Here is a 26,443-nt window from a genome sequence, read left to right as displayed (position 1 = left end):
TTATATTAAAAGAATCCAAACATGGAACTGGACTCATTCCTGCTGAATGGCTAGAAACACAAAATCTTTTACACCATCTCCAACTCCGTCATGGACATTTAAGATGAAGGTATGGGAAAAAAAAAAAAAGATGAAGGTACGGTTTCTAGTGAACCTACAAGTCTATTCTCTTTTCTAACCACCTCTGCTCAGTCTTTTAGTGTTTCATACCGCCCTGCTTCCCTTTTCAACCAAGAAGAACTTTCTGCATTCTGTGTGCAGCCACACTGGCTTCATCTTCTGAGTCAGATTCACTCTGGGATGTGGAGCTGTGAGAGGCAGAGCTGCAAGGGGAAGAGCATTCTGGTGAACACAGGTAGTGCATCAGGGGGAGACGGTATTTCCCACAGAAGTCCACAAATTTAATTTGTCTGACGCAGCAATCAAAGTAGACTCCTGGAGAGAAGAAGGAATAAGGACAAAGTAATCATTACAAAGCAAAGACCCACATTTTCTTTTTCAACCCTATCTCCAGCATTCTGAAGAAATGCCTTACAGTCTTCTCTTTAGAGAATCTTAAGCAGAGGTAGTGGCTGCTCCCATAATTGTTTATAGAAATACTGGAAGGTCTTCGGGATGGCAATTTGACTACAAAGAGAAGGCCAGGAGATTTATCTTAAAGGGAGCTGGCGTTAAAAGGACACTATTGGGCTTCCCTGGTGGCGCAGTGGTTGAGAGTCCGCCTGCCGATGCAGAGGACACTGGTTCGTGCCCCACTCTGGGAAGGTCCCACATGCCGTGGAGCGGCTGGGCCCGTGAGCCATGGCCGCTGAGTCTGCGCGTCCGGAGCCTGTGCTCCGCAACGGGAGAGGCCACAACAGTGAGAGGCCCACATACCGCAAAAAAAAAAAAACAAAACAAAACCAAAACTCCTTTGATAATGATCTTAAAGAATTAGTTGTTATACCCAAAATTTGCAGAAAGGAGACGACTTTTAGTACCCCTGTCCTTATGTATTGGGAAGGAAAAATTAAAAGTAACAAAATGCCATCCTATTTCCACAGGGTCTAAATCTACAGCTTCAAAGCTGTTTCACTACTGATCTCACTTGACTTTCATGCAATTATATATTGCTAAGTAAACTGAAACTAGTATTCAGCTCTTTTGAGTCCTAATTTAGTGCTCCTGAACTGTGGCCCTTCAGCTAAGTAAAAATACAGCTAGAGATGACAGGAAAGCAGAGGTTGCTGTTTCGTGGGCTTCTAGCTGCTCCTCCTACTAGATATTACACATCTCTAACCCATGAAGGCTGTCACAATGGTTGCAGTATAACAGGAACCCCTAGAACCCTGCGTCCCATCACCTCTCTGGAGAAGAATCTCAACCTTTATACTCTACCTAGGATTCCTCTGGCACCAACTACTCTGTATATCACATAAGGGACCAAAATAAAAAGATGTGGTCCAAGCAAAGGAGAAACAATTTTTCTCCTATTTATTTATTTTTCTGTTACTTCTCCATTAACTTTCTAATTTTTTGATCCTGTAGTACGTATAATTCATAGTTTAAAAAGGGAAATTCATGGTATGTTACTTTGAACAATTCAGAAAAGTAGACAGATTCAGTAAACTGATCAATCATTAACAATAAATCCCCCCAAAAGAGTTGGCTTTCTGAAACAAATGGAAGTAATAAAATAATTATAGTTACCAAGAGCTAAAATAATATAATACTATCTTGTCATCTGTAAGATCTCAGACTATACAAAGGCAATATCTCACAAAATAGAAAATTACTTTTGTTTAACTTAGAGTTCAGTAACTAGGGAATCTGAGGGGGAAAATGTCAATGGTTCACTTCAGATACTATCTCAAAATTTTAAGCTAATAATTTAGAAAGTATTTTTGTTCCTAAGACAAATAACACAGCAGTATACTAAAGAACTCATTAAGAAACCATTTAAGAGAGAAAAGAGACTTCTTGTAGAGGTCTATTTCTAGAAAAGGATAGATTCCAAGAAATCAGATACAGACTATGAAGCCTGAAGGTCTGGTGTGAGTGTTGTCTCTTGCCACTGTTAAAGCCAACTTCAGAAGGAGAGTCACAGAGAAAATCTAAGTACTTCTAACTTGGCACGGCAGTCTCTACTTCTAAAAGTAAGTGGCCAGAAATGGCTCAGAGTAGTGTCATTTTTCTTTTTTAAACTAGTAGTATCTTTTTTACCTTTTAATATTCTTTGAGAAACTTAAATCACCTTCTCTCTGTTTAACATTATAACAGTTTTCAAGGCCTGATGGGACATCTGGGGAAAACTTCAGCTGCCTCTGATCATATTTATGCAGCATTTCCCTGGTAGCTACAATTATCCTACAATAATAAAAACCTTTCTGTACCCCCACTAAATTGGATTTTTTAAAAAGTAGTCTTTTATGAGGGAGCCAAAATAAAATGACCTGCTATCATTCACTCACCAACTCCCCTCCACACACTCTGGCACTTCAGGCCCTTCATAATCTGGCCTCAATGTATCTTTTACTCTTCTCTCATTACTCCCTTAACTGTACATTTGAGCCAAATTATTACTCATCCAACATTCTGCCCCATATTGTTTTGTCTCCAATTTTACTTTCTCCATCTGAAAAGTCTTCTATCCTCAATCAAACCATATCAAAATTCAACTCATACTTCAAGAATTGTCTCATCTTTTCCAGATCTAATAAATGTGCTCTCTCCCTCCTTTGATTTCCAACAGTATTTTGGATTCCTACTTTACACTGTCTTACATTATATTATTTGTTTAGTTCTCTCTAAACTCAAGAAATTTTGAAGCATGGATTTAAAAGAATATAAAATTCCAGGGTACATTCTGAAACTGGCACACATTCAGCCTATTCTCGTACACCTTGAATTGTACTCTATAAAGGTACCTGATACTCAGAATGGTGAGTCTAAGAAAATGTCCTTCAAATAAATATGAAAGGTGGCCAAACATTTTAGAGACTCTTCTAAAGCAATCAGAACTGTTTATGCTTTCTTTCTGTTTCCTCTCATGTTACCAATTTACCTTATCCTATGGCAGTTCCGAGAAAGATGAGACTTTCTGGGTATTTTCCCTGTGTATGAATCCTGAAGTACCATGAAAAGAAGAAATAAGGAAAGAAGGAAGAAAAGGAGGGAGGGAGGGAGGGAGGGAAGGAAGGAAGGAAGGAAGGAAGGAAGGAGGGAGGGAGGGAGGGAGGGAGGGAGGAAGGAAGGAAGGAAGGAAGGGAGGAAGGAAGGAATCCAAAGAGGGTGAAATGTCTTACTTTCTGGTAAAAGGGTCAAAGAATAAGGCAAACAAACAAACTGCCTTTCTCTGAAAGAAGACAGCTAATTAAAACAACATTTAGATCATTAATTTAAAAGTAACTAAATGAATAGGAAACAAGGACAATGAATTAACTTACCTCCACACTTTGGGTTTGGGCAATTGCTGGCTAAACTCAAGTATCTAAGAAGATTCCCAGGAAGATCATAGGGAGTATAGGAAATATTTCGAATTTTAATGGTCCGTGCAGCTAACTCCAGGAGAGTTGGAGGATCATAGGTTAAATCTCTAACAAAACGAACAACCAATGGATTTCCTCGCAAACTCAATTCTTCCAAATGAATAAGGTTGAGGATCTCTCGAGGCAGGTATGTCAGCAAGTTATTGTGAAGACTGAGGGAACGAAGTGAATGCAACCTAGAATGAATGCAAAACAAAAATCAACCGCCATAACCAAGAAAACTACTCAGAAAGTTAAGGGAAGGACTCAATTTCCCCGTAAGAATGAGCAATTAAGATTAAGGTCAATGGAAGTAAAATTAAAAGGTGCGGGCTTCCCTGGTGGCGCAGTGGTTGAGAGTCCACCTGCTGATGCAGGGGACGCAGGTTCGTGCCCCGGTCTGGGAAGATCCCACATGCCGCGGAGCCGCTGGGCCCGTGAGCCATGGCCGCTGAGCCTGTGCGTCCGGAGCCTGTGCTCCGCAACAGGAGAGGCCACAGCAGTGAGAGGCCCGCGTACCGCAAAAAAAGAAAAAAAAAAAAAGGTGCTGAAACCAAATTAGAGCCCATACTTGTATATGTCATGAAGGACTTTTGCCCATGGAACCTTAGAGAGCTTAAAATAGACAGTATTCTGATGTGTTAGCTGATATAAATGCTAGATTTAAAGGGGGTTTTTTTGGCATGCTTCATCATTCAGATACCTAAAAAAGGAAAGATTTCAAATGCAACAGGAATCAAGATCCTTCACATTATCTCATTAGGATAGGAATGCTTCATATCAAATATAAATCAGTAAAATCCCATAAAACCTTGGGGAATCTATGCCAAAGTAATACTCTATTTTTGATTACAGAAAAGAGGCTCAACAACTATGGAAAACAGTACGGAGGTTCTTCAAAAAACTAAAAATAGAGTTGCCACATGATCCAACAATCACTCCTGAACATATATTCAGACAAAACTATGATTCAAAAAGATACATGCACCCCTATGTTCATAGCAGCACTATTTGCAATAGCCAAGACATGGAAACAACCTAAATGTCCATCAACAGATGACTGGATAAAGAAGATGTGGTATATATACACAATGGAATACTACTCAGCCATATAAAAGAATGAAATAATGCCATTTGCAGCAACATGGATGGACCTAGAGATTATCATACTAAGTGAAGTAAAACAAACAGAAAGATAAACACCATTATGTTATCACTTATATGTGGAATCTAAAATACAACACAAATGAACCTATCTACAAAACAGAAACAGACTCACAGACAGAGAACAGACTTCTGGTTGCCAAGGGGAAGGAGGGGTAAGGGAGGGAAGGATTGGGAGTTTGGGATTAGCAAATGCAAACTATTATATATAGGATGGATAAGCAACAAAGTCATACTGCATAGCACAGGGAGCTATATTCAATATTCTGTGATAAACCATAACAGAATAGAATATGAAAAAATGTATGTATAACTGAATCACTTTACTGTACAGCAGAAATTAATACAACATTGTAAATCAACTGTACGTCAATAAAATTTTTAAAAGATAATAAATAAAAAAAAAGAAAAGAGGCTCAACGATTTTGAGGAATATATCAGAGCATTTAAAAGTAAAATTAAAAATAAGCCACCCAATTCATAACACACCTCAGAACTTTCATTCTCATGTGTCATTTACTTTGAGAACACTTAATTCTTTTCCACATACAAATCATGTGGGTTAATGCAGGATGATAATTCCTAAGCATGTATCTCTGTGTGTACATAAACTGCCTGAAAATACTCACTGTGAAAGCTGAGGAGGCACACTTTGGATTTTGTTGTCACATAATACCAAGTAATTTAGAGAAGGCAAATTTCCTAATTCTGGCGGGATTTCTTTGATGAAGTTTCCTCCAAGATATAAACACTCTAAACTGCAAAAATAAATGAAAAAACAAAAAAACCAAAATTTGAACAAGTACCCCATTATCTTTTATTACAATGAACACATATCGTTTATTCATTCAGCAAATGTTTTACTCAGGCTTTCTATGTGCTATACAGTCTCTGGAGGAATAATGCAATCTTCAGGGAGCTTATATTATAGGTAAGCAGACAAGACACACCAATGTTAGACAATATTATAATTAAATGCAAAACAAGGCCCCAAATAAGCATAACATGATTAAAATACCAAAATAAGCAAAACAATCCATAAATGATATAGGAGTTTAAAAAGTAGAGAAATTTAAAAAAAGACATTAGTTCTGATTGGAGAGGCTCCCCAAAGTGTTGTGACTTCAGCTGGACTATGAATTTAGCCTATTTAGGGTAGGAGGAAAGAGGACCTTCAGGTCGGAAGGGTTTTTATGGGATAATAAGTATACCTTTTAACACATAAGAAGAGAATTCATGTTGAGGAACCCAGAGATACAGCCAAATTACAGGAGCCCTGTATTCGCGCTGGTGGGTTTGGATTCAATGCATTACTAGGCAGTGGGAAGGGGAAAACCACTAGCTTTTTTTTGAAGAGTGGAAAAACACAGCTGAAGTCTATGTTTCTTCTTTGCTCTTATTATGGCAAATGCAGTCTTCCGAGGCTAACTAAATAAATTATGTAAAACTGACCACTATTATGAAATTAAAGTTCTAGATAATCATCCTATTTTCTAATAATAAGTTAACAACATTTTAGACATAGCATATATTGCACCAAAATGTACTGCTACCCTTTGTGGTGATGACTGTAGAAAGGCTCTCTCCAAAAGATTTTTTCAGGTGGTGGGGGGGTAGCAGAATCAGTTCTTACTATATAAATATCAGTGAAATGTATACAGATCTTTTCCATAACTATGTTACTTTTGTCTTCCTGTTAAATCTGCTCAGTAGACATTATCATTCTTTTAAAACACCTTTAAATGTAGGGAAAAACAGCCTACTAAACTGTTACCCAAACTTCCAGGATAAGAATTAACTGGGATACTTTTAAAGCTACAAAATCTAGGCCCTGCTCAGATCCAGTAAATCAGAGTTCCAGGGGAAGGGCCTGAGAAGTGGCAGATTTTAGGGTACAAGCTGTAATGTTAAAAGAAAAAGCCAAATTACCCTGCAGAGTTATAGCTAATTACAATCCACAATTAGCATTTAAGAGCACTCTTTACCCTACAGCCCTGCCAACACTTAATATCATCACCTGCTTTAACGTTATTATTCTACTTTTTACTATTTAGCTGGTGTGAAAAATGATACCATTCTGTACTAGTAATCTCTAATTATTAGTGACGTTTAGCATCTTTTTATGTTTTGACCATTTGTACATCTTTAGAGAATTGCGTTTCTATCCTTTACCCATTTTTCTCATGGGTTATATGGCTTTCTCTTAGTTTGTTGAGAGCTTTGTTGTTGTTAAACATATGTTCTGCATAACCTTGTTCCTCTGTGGTCTAGAGCATGGTCTATTTTTGTTCACATTTTATATGTGTAAAAAGAATGTGCAGTTATTAGGATTGAGCTTGTTAGCTGTGCAATTCAAATTTTTTATAGCGTCTCATTATTTCACCTTCTTACTCTGGTGGTTAGTTTCCTACCAGAACCATGGTTTTCCCTTTATAGTTCTGTCAATTTTTGCTCTCTTTCTCCTCAAAATATGGAAGCTATATTGAAGATACATTCAGGTTCATGATGGTTAAAACTTCTTGTTGCATCGTTCCTTATTCACATGAAGCATTTCTCATTCTTCCTTCTAATCCATTTTATCGTAAAATCTATTACCTCTGATTATCAATACTGCCTACCTGTTTTTTTTTTTTTTAATTATTTATTTATTTTTTTGCGGTATGCGGGCCTCTCACTGTTGTGGCCTCTCCCGTTGCAGAGCGTAGGCTCTGGATGTGCAGGCTCAGCAGCCATGGCTCACGGGCCCAGCCGCTCCACGGCATATGGGATCCTCCCGGACCGGGGCACGAACCCGTATCCCCTGCATCGGCAGGCGGACTCTCAACCACTGCGCCACCAGGGAGGCCCCTGCCTACCTGTTTTTGTATTTATTTAATCCTAGCTCCACCATTTACCAGTATGAGAACTTGGGCCCGTTACTAAATCTCATTATGCCCCAGTTTCCTCTTCTTTAAAATTGAATAACATTATTATATATCATATAGTCAATAAATATGAACTAGGCACCAACCATGTGCCAGGCACTATTCCAGGGAATATAATGTAAATAAGACCAAGTTCTTGACCTTAAGAAGCCTACATTTTAGTGAGAGAGACAGTAAATCAATGGATGTATATATATTATGCCAGATAGCTTTAAGTGCTACAAAGGAAAACAGAGGTAATCAGATGTTGATGGAAGTGATACTGTAGATAGGGTGGTCAGAAAAGGTTTCTCTTAGGAGATGACACTTGAACAGAGATCTGAATGGAATGACTGAGTGAGTACAAATGCCTGCAGTGGAAAAAAGCTTGGTGTGCTGTGAAAGAGCAACACGGCCAGTGTGGGTACATCAGGGTGACAGAGGTGGGGAGAGTGGTGGTCAGAGAAGTCAGAAAGGTAGCCTGGGAAAGCCAGATCACAGAGGGCCCTTCAGGTCTTAGCAAAGATTCTGAATTTATCATAGGTAGAAGGGGTCTGAACAAAGGCCAGTTGTGTAACTTGACTTACACTTTAGAAGGATCACTTCGGTTATTGTTTGGAAAACAGCAGGAGAAGTGGCAGGGACAGGCGAGTGCAATGGGAGGAGTGGAAACAGGAAGACCAGACTGGAGCCTAAGGCAGTTGAGTCCAGATATGAAATGATAGAGATTTGCTTTGTACATCTTTTTCTACACCTTAAATATATTGGGGTATTTCTATTTTAATTGTAACTCTTGTAAACAGTGCACAACCTGATTGTTGATATATTTGCACTTGTGTTTTCTTTACCATGGTGTATCTCAATATCATTTTCTCTTCTGTCTGCCTTCTGTTGTATTCATCAAGTTTCCTTTTGTCCCACTCCATTATTTTGAACTGCACATGCTACATCTATTTGGCTAGCAGTTACCCCTTCAATTTCCTTTGCTCTCCCTCTCACTCCCAAATACACAACCATGCTCACTTCTCTGTCATCTTCATATCATCATCTAGGATTAGTTCTACCTTGATTTGAAAATAAATTGAAATTTATTTATTCCCAATCAATAATTACTCAGTCATCAATATGTTTTACCAATTTCTCTGTTCACCACTGTTTTGGGCACTTGCTATTTCTTTTAAAGTTCATTTTTCTTGGAGTACATCTTGTGGAAGTTCTTTCAGTAAGGACTCACAGTTGTTAATCTTTGAGTCCTTTGTCTCTGATGTTCTTATTTTTTCCCTTCACACCTGAATAATAGCTTGGCTGGGCATAAACTTCTAGGTTGACAGTTACTTTTCCTTACCAGGAGGAAGATACTGTTCTACTATCTTATTACAGCCCATATTCCGTTGTAGGTAATCTGCTTTTTTTCTTATTAGGAGTTTTTAGGGTCTTTTTTCTTTCTCCTTCTTGTTCTACAGTTTTATTATGATGTGTCAAGATACCAGTTCAGAGCGCTCTATTTCTTTAATCGTGGGAAATTCTCAGCTGGCATTGCCTTTCCTACATTATCTCTATTCTCTTTCTGGAATTCCTAGCAAACAGCACTTTGAACTTCAGGGTCTATTTTACATTTCTCTTAACATTTCTTTCATACGTTCCATTTCTTTATTTTTTTGTGCTGCATTCCAGAATGCCTCAGTAAGATCTTTTTTTTTTTTTTTTTTTTTGCCGTACGCGGGCCTCTCACTGCTGTGGCTTCTCCCGTTGCGGAGCACAGGCTCCGGACGCGCAGGCTCAGCGGCCATGGCTCACGGGCCCAGCTGCTCTGCAGCATGTGGGATCTTCCCAGACCAGGGCACGAACCTGCGTCCCCTGCATCGGCAGGCAGACTCTCAACCACTGCGCCACCAGGGAAGCCCACAGTAAGATCTTTTAGCTTACTGATTCACTACACATCAGCTGACTCCAGTCTACCATCCAGCCCACTGAGTTCCTAATTATATATTTTTATTTCTAGAAACTCCAATTGGGGTTTTCATAGTTGTCAGTTTTAAAACTTCTTATTCTTGTTTCACTGATGAAGTTCCCTCCTTTATCTCTCTGAAGTTAGGAAACAAACTTATTTTGAAGTCCTTTACAGATGGCCTTTATACATATTTTCTCAGATACAGTTTCTTCCATTTGTTGACTTTCTTATCTGTATTTCATAATCTCAGCCTTCCTTGATGTGTGGTGATTCAAAAAGCCAATTTGAATCTGAAGTTTTGTCATTCTAAAAATATATTAATGATACTCTCCTTTCTATTCTTATTGTGTAAATCTTTTCAAGACTGCATTTCTCTCTTTAGATTTACAATGCTCAATAAAAGTAAGCAGAACACTTAACCCTGATAGGCTATTTTCTTCTCCTTTAAGGATTACCTTGTGGCAAAAATCAATGGTCTGGATACAAAACTGAATTCTCCTACATATAAGTGTTTAAACACTGGTGAAAAAGGTTCCTAGGCAGGATTTTTTGATCGTACAGATTATGGTATAAGTTACTGCTCAGTTACTGAGAAATTTATATTTTTCAATGATGAGAGCTACTACAATAGAATAGAATAGAGTAGAAAAGAATATTTGGAGTCCAAAACAGAAACTTCTCTGGAAAAAGAACAATTTTAATGAGACAGTTGGGAAAAATTTTTAGCAAACTTGGAAGTTCTTTTATAAAGGATTCAATAGTTACATAACAACTTGCAATTTAGTCTAGTGAAGGAGAAAAGAAAAGAAAGTGATGAAAGGGAAGAGTGAGTCTGAGAGCAAATATAAATAATGCCCTTTCTATATAGTTAAGTCAGGAACCAAGAGAAACTAGTGTCTGGTGGTCAGTCACTACTCAATGTCTTCTCTCAGTGTTTTGGAGTTGGTGGGGAGGTAAACAGACAGAAAGGATGCCAAACCTTAGTTGTTACTGTGACTTTGGCAGAGAAAGATCTGATGTTCTAAAATATAACCAAATTCATGACTTCAAAACCATATAAATCTCTTTTGCAGCTGATGGGTATCATTAGTCAGAGTATACAACCAGCATATTAAATTTACATTTTCAGGCTTATGTGCCACTTTGAAACTCAAATAATTTCCAAAGTTCTTGGACTTAAAGCCTTTCAGGGCTTCCCTGGTGGCGCAGTGGTTGAGAGCCCGCCTGCCGATGCAGGGGTCACGGGTTCGTGCCCCGGTCCGGGAAGATCCCACATGCCGCGGAGCGGCTGGGCCCGTGAGCCATGGCCGTTGAGCCTGCGCGTCCAGAGCCCGTGCTCCGCAACGGGAGAGGCCACAACAGCGCGAGGCCCACATACCGCAAAAAAAAAAAAAAAAAAAAAAAAAAAGCCTTTCAGTGATTTGTGGGAATTAAATTTCTAAAACACACTCTACTGTTTCCAAACATGTTTTTCTATAAGGAGAAATGAAACTATTGTTGAATTTAAAGCAAGACTGTAGTGTTTAAAAGTTCTTGTGTTTGTCAAAATTGCACCTCTGTTAATCAGCCGTGAAACAATTCTATTCTTTTGATGTTTGACAATTACAAAAAACATGAAAATCATTCACAAAATTTAGAGAAGAATTCTTCCTTTCTTTTTTGTTTAAGGTTAACAGACCTTCAACTTGTTTCCTGAAAAGTATCTCACCTCTCGAATCCTTAGGGATACTGAAGTGGGTACCTTTCCTATAGGAAGGGCCACTGACCCACTGGAAAAATACACTAGGGTCCACTTAGTGCCAAACAACTTAACCACAGGTGTAAGGAGGAAATGTTTTGCTTCTCCACCCAAACAAAAATGACATTAAATATAACAAAAATATACATTAGTCCCATGTTATGATTGGTTAAAGGGAGATGGAATTAAAGTGAGACAGGTTTGTACCTAAAGAGGCAGAAAATAGAAAATAAGAGAAACACAGAAAGATAAGAACCATACATTTGTGGATAAAGAAAGTAGTTTTCTTGAGACAGCGTCCCCATACTAAATCATTTTCAAATATACTCACTACAGGATTTTAAAGTCTGTTATACATTCAAAAGTAGAAGCACAAATGGAGGAATCATCTCTTGGTTCTTGCCCCAGACTAAGGCATTGAAAGAAGTCAGAAGGAAGAATTCAGAGCCAGAGAAAAACGCAATATGTGACTCTAAATGGGGAAAAGAGTTTTTAAACTTTACTGCTGCATTCTATTTATCATCTGGTTGAGTCGCCTCTTTTGTAAGATATCAACCTATTGCACACTAGCTTCAAAACAGTCCAGGACATTAATATTTAGCTTTTATTTCCATCACAATTCTCATATCTTTAATTTCTAAAACCACATCAGGCAGACAGTGAAAGAGGCGTCATGAACAGAAAAAGGAAGGAAATCTTTTCTTACTTGAGAAGAAAAGATTGTGGGGAATGGAACCAAAGAAACTCACTTGTGCTCAAACCTACTCTCCCAATGTCTAGCATCCTGGATGCCAAAGAATCCTGAAGCTTTTGTTTTCTTTAACAAAGTCTATTACCTGTTGGGTGATAAGTTATTAAGCTCTTCCTCAGTTAATGTCTGAGCTAGTTGAGAGGAATAAAAGTTAAGAGTTCAGAAAAAGAAACAGGTCAAAATATGAATTACACCTATTTTTCCAACACTGTAAGAACAAAACCAAGTTTGTCCATCTACTAGCCAGTTATTATACCTACTTGTTGAAGAACCTCATATTTTGATGTAAAGAATCTACACCCACAACCTCATGATTCACACTGAGCCTGATTTACTCCAGGGGAATGAAGTTAATCATAAAAATAAGATTTTCACCATCTATTTATTTGTTATACTTTAAAATCATCTTTCAAAAACCACTTTTCAAAAATTTTATCACCAGGGAAAAGGATCAACAGAATACAGAAAATGTACATGAAAATACCCTGCTAAATCTGGAGGATCAAATACACCAATTAAGCTAGGAGTATTTATTTGTTATTCCCTCCTGGAAGGATGGAGGGTGGGGAGAAAGGGGACCTCTATATGGATTATATACTCTGCATTATTTTTTAAACTGCCGTTAAAGAGGGTAGATAGATTCCAAATGCCCAGAAACACCTCACTTGGTTTTAAAAGCAACATGGCATAGTAAACAATATACATGAATGTTACCAATGAGGTCTAGGGAGTCCACGTATATTCTAAGAGAAGATGGTGTTCTTGGGCAGGTACCTTAGGGTTTGAGTAACTGAACCTCTACCTCTACATTTTTGAAGCTTTAATGTATTATTTTAGTAGTAAGTAGTAAGCAGCCTTTGAGGGTTGAAGCACATGAATCTCCCTGTCACTATCTGGCCTCAAGCAAGTCACTGATACTAAATCTCAGTTTCTTCATCTGTAAAAAGAAGGGGGTGACTCAGGCCAATTGCCTAGGCTGTCTCTACTTCTAAGAGTATATTTCTACATGACCCTTTCAGCCTACATTCAACTAGAGTTTATATTTGGAGCATATAACCTAAACCTTTACTGATTCTTACCAGTAAAGAGAAATAGAGCAGACAACTGAAGAATGAAAACAATGACATAAAAGAGTCTACATACAATTGGAGACAAAGGTACAATGACCAAAATCCACAGTAAACAGCCCAGAAAATCAGGTCAATCAGGAAAATGGCTTTAGCCAATCCTCCTGATCACATATTCGACAGAACAGCAGTCAGAAGAATTAGGTTCTAGCCCTTACTCTGTCACTGTGGAAAATTCATGGGTTTGATGTCAGAGATCCAGGTTGATCCAAAGGTCAAATCCAGTTCTACCACTCACTGGCTTTGTGATCTTAAGACTTTACGTCTCAGGGCCTCAGTTTCTTCTTCTCATGTCACAGAGTCATTGTGAAAATTAAAAAGCATATTTAGAGGACCTACCACAGGGCCTACTGCATTGTAAGGATTCAACAAATGGGATTTTTGCCTACCTTTCTCCCCATGTGATGGTAATATTTGCTCTAAGTTTTTCTTAGTATATTAAAAAAATTCAAATGAGAATGTTGGAATTAACATCAATATTAGAAGGAACTAAGGCTTGACAATTTTATAACTAAATCTCTCTCCAACCCTTCTATCAATATTTCTTACTATCTCTCCCAGCATCACCCTGGTATAAGCTACCATCATCTCTCATTCTACTAGAATAGCCTCCTTCCATCCAGCCTTCAAAATGTCTTCTCATCTCTCCACCTGCTACCCCTTCCATTCTTGCACAGCAACAAGACAGATGTGCTTTTTAAAAACTCTTCCATGCGTACTTAGAATAAAATTCAAGCTTTACCATGGCCTTCAAGATATGACATGGCCTGGGATCTGGTCCAAATTTATATTTGCCACTTTCCCTCTTGGTCACTTCCTCACTATGCTCTAGTACAACGTCCTCCTTTCAAAATTTTGGCCTTCAGTCTTTCTTGTCTCTGGGTTTTCATGCGTGCTGTTCCTTCAGTCTGGACTGATCCCATCCCACCCTCTCCTGGTTAATTCTTACTCTTCTTTTAAAGGCTCAATTCAAATGTTACTTGCTCAAAGACCAAACTAAGTTACTTCGTTTCAAGGTACTCTGTACTTCTTCACAGAACTTACAACAACTGTAATTAAATAATGAAGTTAACAGGTGTTTAATGTCTCCTCTGTTAGAATGCTCCATGAGGGCAGGATCCCGTCCACCACTGTATCCCCAGCACCTAGGACAGTGCCTGACACTGGGTAGGTACTCAATAAAAATCTGTTGGTGAGTAAACAAAGGGACATCTTGTCCAAATGCTTCATTTAGCTGATTAGGAAGCTGTAGTAAGGATATGTTAAAGTGACTTGCATAAGGCTGGGACACCAAGAGTTTTTTTTTTTTTTTTAACAATAATAAACATTTATTTAGTGCTTATTACATGTCAAGCATAGATTTAGGCTCATTACTTTTTTTTAAACATCTTTATTGGAGTATAATTGTTTTACAATGGTGTGTTAGTTTCTGCTTTATAACAAAGTGAGTCAGTTATACATATACATATGTTCCCATATCTCTTCCCTCTTGCGTCTCCCTCCCTCCCACCCTCCCTATCCCACCCCTCTAGGTGGTCACAAAGCACCGAGCTGATCTCCCTGTGCTATGCGGCTGCTTCCCACTTGCTATCTATTTTACGTTTGGTAGTGTATATATGTCCATGCCACTCTCTCACTTTGTCACAGCTTACCCTTCCCCCTCCCCATATCCTCAAGTCCATTCTCTAGTAGGTCTGTGTCTTTATTCCCGTCTTGCCCCTAGGTTCTTCAAGATCTTTTTTTTTTTTTTTTAGATTCCATATATATGTGTTAGCATACAGTATTTGTTTTTCTCTTTCTGACTTACTTCACTCTGTATGACAGACTCTAGGTCCATCCACCTCATTACAAATAACTCAATTTCGTTTCTTTTTATGGCTGAGTAATATTCCATTGTATATATGTACCACATCTTCTTTATCCATTCATATGTTGATGGACACTTAGGTTGCTTCCATGTCCTGGCTATTGTAAATAGAGCTGCAATGAACATTTTGGTACATGACTCTTTTTGAATTATGGTATTCTCAGGGTATATGCCCAGTAGTGGGATTGCTGGGTCATGGTAATTCTATTTTTAGTTTTTTAAGGAACCTCCATACTGTTCTCCATAGTGGCTGTATCAATTTACATTCCCACCAACAGTGCAAGAGGGTTCCCTTTTCTCCACACCCTCTCCAGCATTTATTGTTTGTAGATTTTTTGATGATGGCCATTCTAACTGGTGTGAGATGATATCTCATTGTAGTTTTTTTTTTTTTTTTTTTTTAAATCCTGTTTGCGGTGGTCACACCACAACTAGATTAGAATGTGGGGCAGCCCAACAAACAAGTGTTAATTTAAATTTATTTATTTATTTATTTTTAGCTGTGTTGGGTCTTCATTTCTGTGCGAGGGCTTTCTCTAGTTGCGGCAAGCGGGGGCCACTCTTCATTGCGGTGCGCAGGCCTCTCACTATCGCGGCCTCTCTTGCTGCGGAGCGCAGGCTCAGTAGTTGTGGCTCACGGGCCCATTTGCTCCGCGGCATGTGGGATCTTCCCAGACCAGGGCTCGAACCCGTGTCCCCTGCATTGGTAGGCAGATTCTCAACCACTGCGCCACCAGGGAAGCCCCCTCATTGTAGTTTTGATCTGCATTTCTCTAATGATTAATGATGTTGAGCATTCCTTCATGAGTTTGTTGGCAATCTGTATATCTTCTTTGGAGAAATGTCTATTTAGGTCTTCTGCCCATTTTTGGATTGGGTTTTTTTTTTTTGATATTGAGCTGCATAAGCTGCTTGTAAATTTTGGAGATTAATCCTTTGTCAGTTGCTTCATTTGCAAATATTTTCTCCCATTCTGAAGGTTGTCTTTTCATCTTGTTTATGGTTTCCTTTGCTCTTATTCTCAGGTCAATGTTCTTTTCACTACACTTAACTCTGAGGTCCCTTTCAGCTCTAATATTCTGTTATCTCAGAAAATTCAATAAAGGATGTGAAAATATTTTACAGATGGAAGGTTCTTTTTTTTCACTTTGGACAATACACTTGCTCTTACTTTATTTCTCACTCCCCTGCAGGGCACCTTTAGGGGACTTTTGTTACCCTGCTTCTCTGCTTCCTTCTTCCATTTAATTCAACATATATTTACCGAACAATCTAGTAGATGAGGCAGATCTGTAGACAAGGAATTATAATAAGTGCAATGGCAGGGTGAATGAGGTACAGAAGAAGTACAGTTTAGGCAATAATTAACTGTTGTCCAAGAAGCAGTAAAGAAAGGAAACAAAGAAATGACCCTCAAAACAGGTTTTGAAGGATCAACACGAGTTTGCCAGATGCAAGCAACATTCCAGACAAAGGGAACAGCAACACAGAAGTATTGTATCCATTCAACACATATTTAGTCAGTGCCTACAAGGTGCTGGTAAAGTGCACAGCTCAGTGAATTCCACAAATAGTTTTGCCAGTATCGCTACAGAGAAGATGGAGCAGGAAATGTAGTGCAAAGCAAGGATCAGATCGGAGTACCTTGTCTGTCAGACTACAAGACATAAATTTGATCTACAGGCATGGAAAACCACCCAAGACTTCGGAGCAAGGAAGGAACCTTCGGAGCAACGTTGCAAGGAGCAACCTCAGATTTACATTTGAGTATGTACTCTGTTTGGATCACTCCCTCAGACCCCAGAAGACGACAGAAAAACTGCCTCGAAGATCTGCACAGGGCAAACACAACAAACCAAATGCTGTCACGACCACGATCTTATTAGATCTTCACTACAACTCACTGAGTTGGCAGGGCAATACTCACAGCCAAAGAGTTGAAGAAGAGCCTAGACTAAGACAGGTACGTGACAACCGAACGACGCCCCAAGACCAGGCGCGGGGCCCCGGGGCTCCCGGACACCGCCCCGGGCCTCCCTACTCTCAGGCAGGCACCCGCTCACCTCCTCAAGTTCTCGATCTCGGCTGGGATGTTTTGAAGCTGGTTGCCGCCGAGGCTGAGGGTCTGCAGTGCGCGCAGGTCCAGCAGCGAGGCTGGAACCTCTTGGAAGCAGTTCCCGCTAAGGTTGAGCACCTGGAGGCTGCGGCAGAGCGGCGACTGGGCCAGGCCCTTGGGCAGGGCGCCGGGCCCGCCGAGCCGGTTGTTCTTGGCCAGCAGCGTGCGCAGGCCGCGCAGCGCCAGTAGCTCCGGCCCCAACGCGGTCAACGCGTTGCCGCTCACGTCCAACAGCTGGAGGTGCGGAAAGCCGCTGCCCAGCGCCCGCGGCAGCGACACCAGACGGTTGTGAGGCAGCAGCAGCCGCAGCAGCGCCTCCCGCGCGCCGCGCCGCTCCTCGCCCCGCGCCTCCAGCTCCGACTCCAGGGCCTCGGGGGACACGCTGAGGCGGGACAAGTTCAGTTCGGCCTCCCCGGCCGTGGCCACCACCGCTCCGGCCTCCTCCATCCCGGCCGCCGCAGAGCGCCGCGCGCGACCCACAGGCCGGGAGCTCCGCGGCGCCCCGGAACCTGAACCAAGCGCTGCGTCGGAAGTGGCGCGGGTGGGCGGGCGCGCGCCAAGCCCGCGCGCCCCCGCTGAGTCTCGCGACGCGAGGCGGCGGGGTGCGCGCGCCGCTCGGGGGCCGGGCTGCGCCGCTCGGGGGCCGGGCTCCGCGTCACGCGGCCCGCGGCGCGGACCGGGCGTGCCGGCGGGGTCGGAGACCCGGCGGTCCCCAGTTACCCTCTGAACGCGGCTGGGTTTGGGCAGCCGCTGTTTATGGTCCCTGGAGTCTGGTGACCTGTCCCCGGAGTCCAGGACCGCCTCCGTAAACAGCCCGAGGACAGTTTTGTTATTTGGCTTTGAGGATTCGCGTGTCACGGTGCCCCGCCCTCTTGGTTTCCAGTTTAGGAGTGGGGCCCCTGGTCTGCGGGATTAAGCAAGAACACAGGAATTTAGTGGTGATTCAGCCCCATGACAGCAAGCCCCAGGAATTTCAAATCCCGGGATTAACTAAACCGACTTTGAAGTGCGAAGGCAGCTGGACTAAAAATCAGAACTCTTGGATCTTACCTCGGCTTCAGCTGTTAAATAGCCTTATTTCCTCTGATATGGGATTTGATTTCACTTTCTCCATCCATAAGATATGGATAATCGTTGCCCTGCTTGTCCTACAGCATTTTTTTAAAAAAAGCGTTTTAAAAGGAGTGTGTCAGATAAGGACGTTTCGCCATTTTAGCTGTAGAAGCACTTCTGTGGTTTTTTGGTTTAAGTTTTAGTGGCTAGAAATGAATTTGGGAGCCATGGAGAAGTTTTCGTTAATTTGAGATAGCTCAGATTAATTGATCAGTTTAAGAACGCAGAAAGCATTGAGATTTTAGTTCAGGTTAAAACTACAATTTAACTGGGAAAATCCACACTCTGGCTTTAACTCAGTACTTTTAATTAACATATTTTCTGCCTTGCCCTAAATTCAGTCTTTTCTGAAATTACTTTTTATAATTTTGAAAAGTCATTAATAGAAATGAAAATATTCAGCATATTTTTTACAAAGTCATGCACAAAAACGTTAAAAGATTATGTATAACCGATGCCATTAAATTGCTTTCTTCCTAAAAAGGAGGATAAAGTAACTTTTTTCTTTCCAGTTAGTGTGAGAAACTTTATGCTTCTTACCCCCCCGCCCCCCGCCAAACTTTACCTTAATTTCTGATTGAGTTATAGCTGTGGGAGGTTACACATTGTGAGTTTAAACCAGGGATGGAATGTTTTTAAAACCGCTGGAGTGTCCTGAATTTGAAGCCTGTTTTGAAAGGGCCCTTTTAAAAATGAGACCTTACTTATTTTGCTTTGTTTTGTTTTTTTTTTTCGGTACGCGGGCCTTTCACTGTTGCGGCCTCTCCCGCTGCGGAGCACAGGCTCCGGACGCGCAGGCTCAGCGGCCATGGCTCACGGGCCCAGCCGCTCCGCGGCATGTGGGATCCTCCCGGACCGGGGCACGAACCCGCGTTCCCTGCATCAGCAGGCGGACTCTCAGCCACTGCGCCACCAGGGAAGCCCGAGACCTTACTTATTTTGGATCAAGATTACATTCTGCCAGGAACCTAATATGTGAAAATTGCAAATGTGTAAAGTAATACAGTTTTATGCTTTTAAAAATGTGTATGTGTCTGTGATAAAAATAAACTGATGGGAATGTAATGTAAAATGAGAAAACATAATTCAAATATGATTCAGAAATAGAGTTAAGGTCACAAATTGGTGAAATTAAGGGGGAAGAGATAGAAATAGTCTCAGTATTAGAGAATGAAGCTACCCGGTAGAAAGTTTTGGAGATACGTTGAGAGTGATGGGAGAATTCCCCCCACCACCACCATTGCTCATTATAAGAACCCTCTCTATCTCAGCTACCATGGGTGCATCTCTTTGTTGAAGCCAGGTGGGTCTAAATAAAGCAGCATTCCTCAACACTACAGTGGGCCTTGAAACTGTCCAGTGAGCTTGGAGAGTTTTGAAAACTCCCTGGGAAGTGAAGGAGCTTTGGTGGCTTGTGAACCTTCACAGTGATGGATGCAGTTGGGGCACCAGAAAGTGTAAAGGGAAAAGGAGACATAATGAGTTATCTAGGGAAAGGGAGATGGATAACAGGGAGTTGGGAAGAAACATGGCATACTTGCACACTTATCAAAACTTCACCATTGAGTCACTTTTGGGTCAAACTGACTGTTTCAGGATAAGTCTCCGGACTAGAGTGTTAATGAAAAAAAAGGGAGACCAAATGAAGAGCAGGTCCTCCTTCAGCCACCCTGTCCAGGTTTCCTGAGGGCAGGAACTGTGTCTTTTTACCTTGGCACCGCCCCTGAGGCATAGTAGGCACTCAGTAAATAGTAAGTGAAGGAAATAAATGCATGAATAGGCTTTGGTATACCTGACTAGGATGGCCACTGTTGCCCAACTGACTGCAGAAGAAACAAGAATAAGCTGAGTGAAGAATCCTTTCATAAACCATACTAGCCAGGAGGCAGTGTACTAAGTATATAAAGTGTGGGCTTTGGCTTTTATCAGATATAGGTTTCAAATCCCACCTCTAGAAATCAAATTTCTCTTATTTAATCTTGATTTTGTTACTTAATCTCTTTAAGCCTTGATCTCATTATCTGATTATTGTCTGTTTTGTGGGGTCATTGTATGGGTTAAATCTAAAGAGTTTAGCTTAGTATGTATGTAGCATGAAGTAAATAATCCATAAGTATTGACAATTATTATTAGCAATAATAGTAATAGAAGTTATTGTTATAACTATTACCCTCTCCCCCTTTTTAGATCATGATCAGGGTAAAGATTAACAAAGCTGAGAACAATCTTTACTATGATGGCACAACTTACTGCATAAACCGTGGTTTTCTGTTCTGGGCCAGGCAATGTTTGGGGGATTAGAATTTGAGAGGTTGGTGTGAACTCTCCTTTCCCTTGGTCTTGACATCCAAGATTTATGCCTATTACCCTATCTTCAAGTTATATCAAGACCTCATCCCTCCTAAACTGGACTCCTACCTCCATTCCAGCTACCTCTGATGAAGCACTGCTTTTATTATTTCAAGCTTTCTCCTACCTCTCCTAACCCCATGTCTCTTCATTATCAGATGAAGGTCAATTGCTTAGCCTGGAATGCAGGGTTTTGGATTATTTCCATTGCTGAGTCACTCTCAGAGTGGCTTATCCAGTCTGGCCTGGGATGGTTTAAAGTTCTGCCATCTTCCTAACAGCTGTAGTCCAAATATCAAACAACAGTTACTCTCTGTTCCAGGCAGCATTGAAGGCAGAGGGAGCTGTAATCTTTCAATCCATCATGAGGAGGAGTCCACCTCTATGTTTACAGGAGCCTAGAGTGAATCTGCAGACAGTTTTGTAATTTAAGGTCTACAGTTTGGTTATTGGCAGGTTCCTTCCTCTGCCTCAGTGTATTCTTGCTATAGAATTGATAGATCAATATTAATTGGTAGATTAAGCTTTCCTCAATACCTTTCCCCAAATGAGTCTTTACTGAAGTATGGGCTCTCTTTATTTTGAAGATTCAAATAATGACATGACATTTTTGGATCTGGGTGTCTTTCAGTGAGAGATATAAAAGCATCCTCATGACTACTTCCATTGAATTCACTTCATGTAGGGGTTTTCTCACACCAGTTGAGGTGTTTTCCTTGGTGATTGTTTTGGGAATTTGAGTAGCTATGCATCTTTTATTTATTTATTTTTAACATCTTTATTGGAGTATAATTGCTTTACAATGGCGTGTTAGTTTCTGCTATATAACAAAGTGAATCAGCTATACATATACATATATCCCCATATCTCCTCTCTCTTGCGTCTCTGTCCCATCCTCCCTATCCCACCCCTCTAGGTGGTCACAAAGCACCGAGCTGATCTCCCTGTGCTATGCAGCTGCTTCCCACTGGCTATCTATTTTACATTTGGTAGTGTATATACATCTTTTAAATTTTATCCACTTGTTCAGCCTATGTTCCATAATTGGGTTGTTTTACCTTTTCATAGATAGCTAGTCATAACAACAACTATACACAAGCTAAAATACTTCTAGTCCCCAATTTATTCATTTGTAAATACTTATTGAGCACGTCTTGTGTGTAAGAAGCTGAACTATGCATTGAAGATGTATAACCAAAAATAATGGCTAACATTTATTGAGTGTTTTCTCAGTGTCAGGCACTGTCCCAGAGGCTTTGTAGTCATTATTTTAGTTAATTCTCATACTCATTCTGTAAGGTATTATCCCCATTTTACAGACAAGAAAACTGAGGTGTGGAAAAATTAAGTAACTTGCCACGTCACAGTTATGAAGGGGCTGGATAACAGCATAGTAGAATATGACTCCAAAGTTTATGATTTTGTTGAAATACAATCACTGCCTTCAAGGGATTTATAGTGTAGTAACAGAGTAAACATGAACCCATAAAATCCCAAATAATCCAATTTAAAATTGGGCAAAAAATCTATAGACATTTCTCCAAAGAAGATCTGCAGATAGCCAATAAGTACATGAAAAGATGCTCAATGTCATTAGCAAATGCAAATCAAAACTGAAACAGGAGGGAAGGGGGCAGGGCATTGAAAGAATGACATAGCCCAAGGACATGACATAAACCGATTAGAACCAGATGGGTCCAAAATGGCAGACAAGTCAACTTCCACTAGACCTTGAGCCTCAGTATACCTCACTGTAACACATCAGCACACTAAATGACACACTCACAGGCACCATGACAGTTCCAAGACCAACCTTGATCAAAGAGTGGGTGGTGGCCCAATTCCTGGAAATGCCCACCTATTCCCAAAATAGCTGGAATACTCTTCTCACTCATTAGCCTATGAGATCACCCACCCCTATGAAAACTGTCAACCCCATACCGCGGTGCCTTTCTCACCTTCTGAGGTGGCCCACACTCTGTCTGTGGAGTGTGTTTCTATCTAAATAAATCCACTTCTTACCTATCACTTTGTCTCTCACCGAATTCTTTCTGCGATGAGACATCAAGAGCCTGAGCTTCATTAAGTCCTGAAACCAGGTGTGTGATCTCAGTTGGAAGACTGTGGGTTTTGGCCGGGTTCAAGTCCCGGCCGCATGGGTTCAAGTCCCAATCTGGGTTCAGGCTGGGTTCGAGTCCCAGCACATGGGTTCAAGTCCCAATCTGAGGTGCACTGTTTCAAAACTACAAAGAAGTACCACTCACAGTTATTAGGATGGCTAAAACCAAAAGATAGATAATGAGTGCTCACAAGGATGTGGAGAAATTGGAACCCTCATACACTGCTGGTGGGGATGTAAAATGGTGCAGCCACTTTGGAAAACAGTCTGATAGTTCCTCAAAAGGTTAAGAAAATAGAATTACTGTATGACCCAGCAATCCCACTCTTAGGTATATATCCAAGAGAACTGAAAAAATATATCCAACAAAAACTTGTGCACAAATGTTCATAGCAGCATTATTCATCATAGCCAAAAAGTGGAAACAACCCAAATTTCTATCAACTGATGAATGGATTAAAAAACGTGTTTATCCATAAAATAGAATATTATTTAGCAATAAACATGAAGTACTGATATGTGTTACAACGTGGGTAAATCTTGAAAACATTATGAGAGAACACGTAAGTGGAAGAAACCAGTCACAAGAGACCACATGATGTATGATTCCATTTAAGTGAAATGTCCAAAATAAGCAAATCTATAGAAACAAAAAATAGATGAATGGTTGTCAGGGGCTGGAGAGAGGGGGGAATGGGGAATGACTGGTACAGAGTTTCTTTCTGGGGTGATAAAAATATTCTAAAGTTGATTGTGATGGTGGTTGTACAACTCTGTAAATATACTAAAACCATTGAATTCTACACTTTAACTAGAATTGTATGATATGTGTATTTTATCTCAATAAAGCTGTTATAAACCCAAAGCAATTAAAATATTAAGTAGCATTTGGTAACTGTCGAATAGAGGCATAAACAAATACTATGAAAATTCAGAGGAAAGAGACCATTTCAGGCTCCTGCATTTAGGAAAGCCTTCATTGGGTGGTGGGGTTTTGGTAGAGATGGGATGAGGCATACGAAATTGGAGAGAAAGAAACGAAGAAAGTATTTCTTGAGAAAGAATGGCAAAAACAAGAAGGAAAGCTTATGTCTGGGAAACAGTGAAGGGTCTGACGGCTGATGTGCTTGGTGCTGGTGGTTACAATAGCCTGGTATTGGTGCACTTTGAAGAATAATGGGAGAAAATATTTTAAATTGTAACTTTGCCCCCCAAATCTAAGGTGTACTGTTATTATTTTGTATAAAGGAAGGGTAATGCTTGAAATGATAAGCTGGTCTAGATCATGGTGGGAGAGGTATGAATACCAGGTGAAGAGAGCATCTCTAGTTCTTTCCTTACTGGAAGCTCGAAATCCCATTTCCTTATTAGCTTGTGTAGACATGCATGAAAAACTCCCAGGCTTGGGGGAGTCTATGGAGTGTGGCACCTGTAGAAAGAGCTTTATATATGAAGACAAAGTATTCTTCCCCATTTCTCAAGACTGTAGTAACATCAGGATGTTTCTCCTCTGCCTCAGAGGGGAAATCAAATGTATTGGGTTGGCTGAAAAGTTCATTCAGTTTTTTCCGTAAGATGGCTCTAGTAGCACTTAGTTATCTTTAACTTCATTCAAAACAATTTTGTTAGATTGTATGTGACAGCTGTCATATCAGCGTGCATTTAAAAAAAGACATCAAAGTTGGTGAATTTTTGAGTAGCCATTTTCATTTTGAAAATGGAAGATAAAAAGCAACAATTTCAGCATATCATGCTTTATTATTTCAACAAAGATAAAAATGAAACCAAAATGCAAAAAGAGATTTGTGCAGTTTATGGAGAAGGTGCTGTGACTGATTGAATGTGTTAAAAGTGGTTTGTGAAGTTTCATGCTGGAGATTTAGGGTAGACCAGTTGAAGTTGATAGTGATCAAATCAAGACATTGAGAACAATCAATGTTATACCATGTGGGAGATAGCTGACATACTCAAAATATCCTATCCAAATCAAGCGCTGAAAATCATTTGCACCAGCTTGATTATGTTAATTGCTTTGATGTTTGGGTTCCACATAAGTTAAGTGAAAAAAACCTACTTGATTGTACTTCCGAGGGAGATTCTCTACTGAAATGTAAAGAAAACGTTCCATTTAAAAAATAAATGTGTGATGGGCAATGAAAAGTGGATACTGTACAATAATGTGCAACAGAAGAGATCGTGGGGCAAGCGAAATGAACCACTACCAACCACACCAAAGGCCAGTCTTCATCCAAAGAAGGTGATGTTGTGTAAGTGGTGGGATTGGAAGGGAGTCCTCTATTATGAGCTCCTTCCAGAAAACCAAATGATTAATTCCAACAAGTACTGCTCCCAATTAGACCAACTGAAAGCAGCACTCGACAAAAAGCACCCACAATTAGTCAACAGAAAACACATAATCTTCCATCAGCATAACACAAGACCGCATGTTTCTTTGATGATCAGGCAAAAACTGTTACAGCTTGGCTGGGAAGTTCTGATTCATCTGCCGTATTCACCAGACATTGCACCTTCAGATTTCCATTTATTTCAGTCTTTACAAAATTTTGTTAATGGAAAATTTTCAATTCCCTGGAAGACTGTAAAAGGCACCTGGGACAGTTCTTTGCTCAAAAAGGTAAAAAGTTTTGGGAAGATGGAATTATGAAGTTGCCTGAAAAATGGCAGAAGGTAGTGAAACAAAATGGTGAATATGTTGTTCAATAAAGTTCTTGGTGAAAATGAAAAATGTGTCTTTTATTTTTACTTAAAAACCGAAGGCACTTTTTGGCCAACCCAATAGGCCAAGCCTCAAGCCCCATAACAGGAATTAGAGAAGTGATATGAACTGATCACAATTATTTCATTCCATTACGTTCCATTCTACAGTTATTTTATTGAGCAACTGCATAAAAAATCTATGTTAGATGTTGTAGGAGCTTTCAAAAAAAAACCACGACATTCTTCAACAGTTCATGTTTGTGGGTGTAGGTTTAAGTTCACTTTGACATTTCATGGGTGTTGCCTTCACTCAACTAAAGATGATTAGAACTGAGAGGTTCTGGAGATGCAAAGGGAGGAACTAACTGCTTCATTAGCCGTCAGAAGAGGTCAGGGATCTGGAGTAAAGATGCCTCTGGCACTGATCCCCAGCAGGAGACCTCCTGTTTATGTCTTTATCTTACTTGCCAAGTGTTCCCTCAAACCCTTGTCTGTAGTTCATCTGGGTTGCATGCTGAGTGTAAGAACTAGGGCAATCCAGTTGAGACCCAGACCCAGTAATTCATTTGCTGTGGTGATGGGAGAGGGAAAGGCACCCTAATAAAGAGCTGGCCACCACTGAACGTGAGTTTAAAGGTTAATCAGAAAGGCTTTAAACAGGAGACACAAGCCATACTCATCCCTAAGAGGAAGAGAATAGAGAATAAATCTCATTTGCTCTCCTTCCTTTACCCTCACTCTCTGAACCGCATTATGTGTGTAAGTTCTGTCTGTCCATTTCATTATTTTTCCAGTTATAAAGTATTTATTGTAATGTAAATGTAAAAGATCATTACAGAAAATTCAGAGCTGTGTAATGAAAACAACTAAAATCACACATAATCTGACCATTCAGAAGTAGCCACTGCTGACGTTTTGGTGTATTTCCTCCCTTTTCATATTTTTTCCTACAAAGTTGAAATTATGCATGTGTATAAACATATATTAAGTTTTGTATTTTGATTTTTTTCACTAAAAATTG

General features: G+C 40.2%; 1 protein-coding gene across 1 annotated transcript; it reads right to left on the bottom strand.

The window, feature by feature from the left end:
• Window positions 1–226: 226 nt before the first annotated feature.
• On the bottom strand, window positions 227–17,570 carry LRRC58 (leucine rich repeat containing 58; the record flags this gene model as incomplete). The annotated part of the gene is made up of 4 exons (XM_079705578.1): window positions 227–435; window positions 3,426–3,703; window positions 5,300–5,428; window positions 17,071–17,570. The coding sequence occupies 4 exons, from the start codon at window positions 17,568–17,570 to the stop codon at window positions 227–229; spliced, it is 1,116 nt and encodes a 371-aa protein (XP_079561704.1).
• Between the last annotated feature and the right edge of the window lie 8,873 nt (window positions 17,571–26,443).

Source organism: Hyperoodon ampullatus (genome assembly GCF_949752795.1).
Source record: "Hyperoodon ampullatus genome assembly, chromosome: 5".
Classification (NCBI taxonomy): domain Eukaryota; kingdom Metazoa; phylum Chordata; class Mammalia; order Artiodactyla; family Ziphiidae; genus Hyperoodon; species Hyperoodon ampullatus.
The sequence above is the reverse complement of the archived record's forward strand: the minus strand, read 5'-3'. Positions and strand labels throughout refer to the sequence as shown.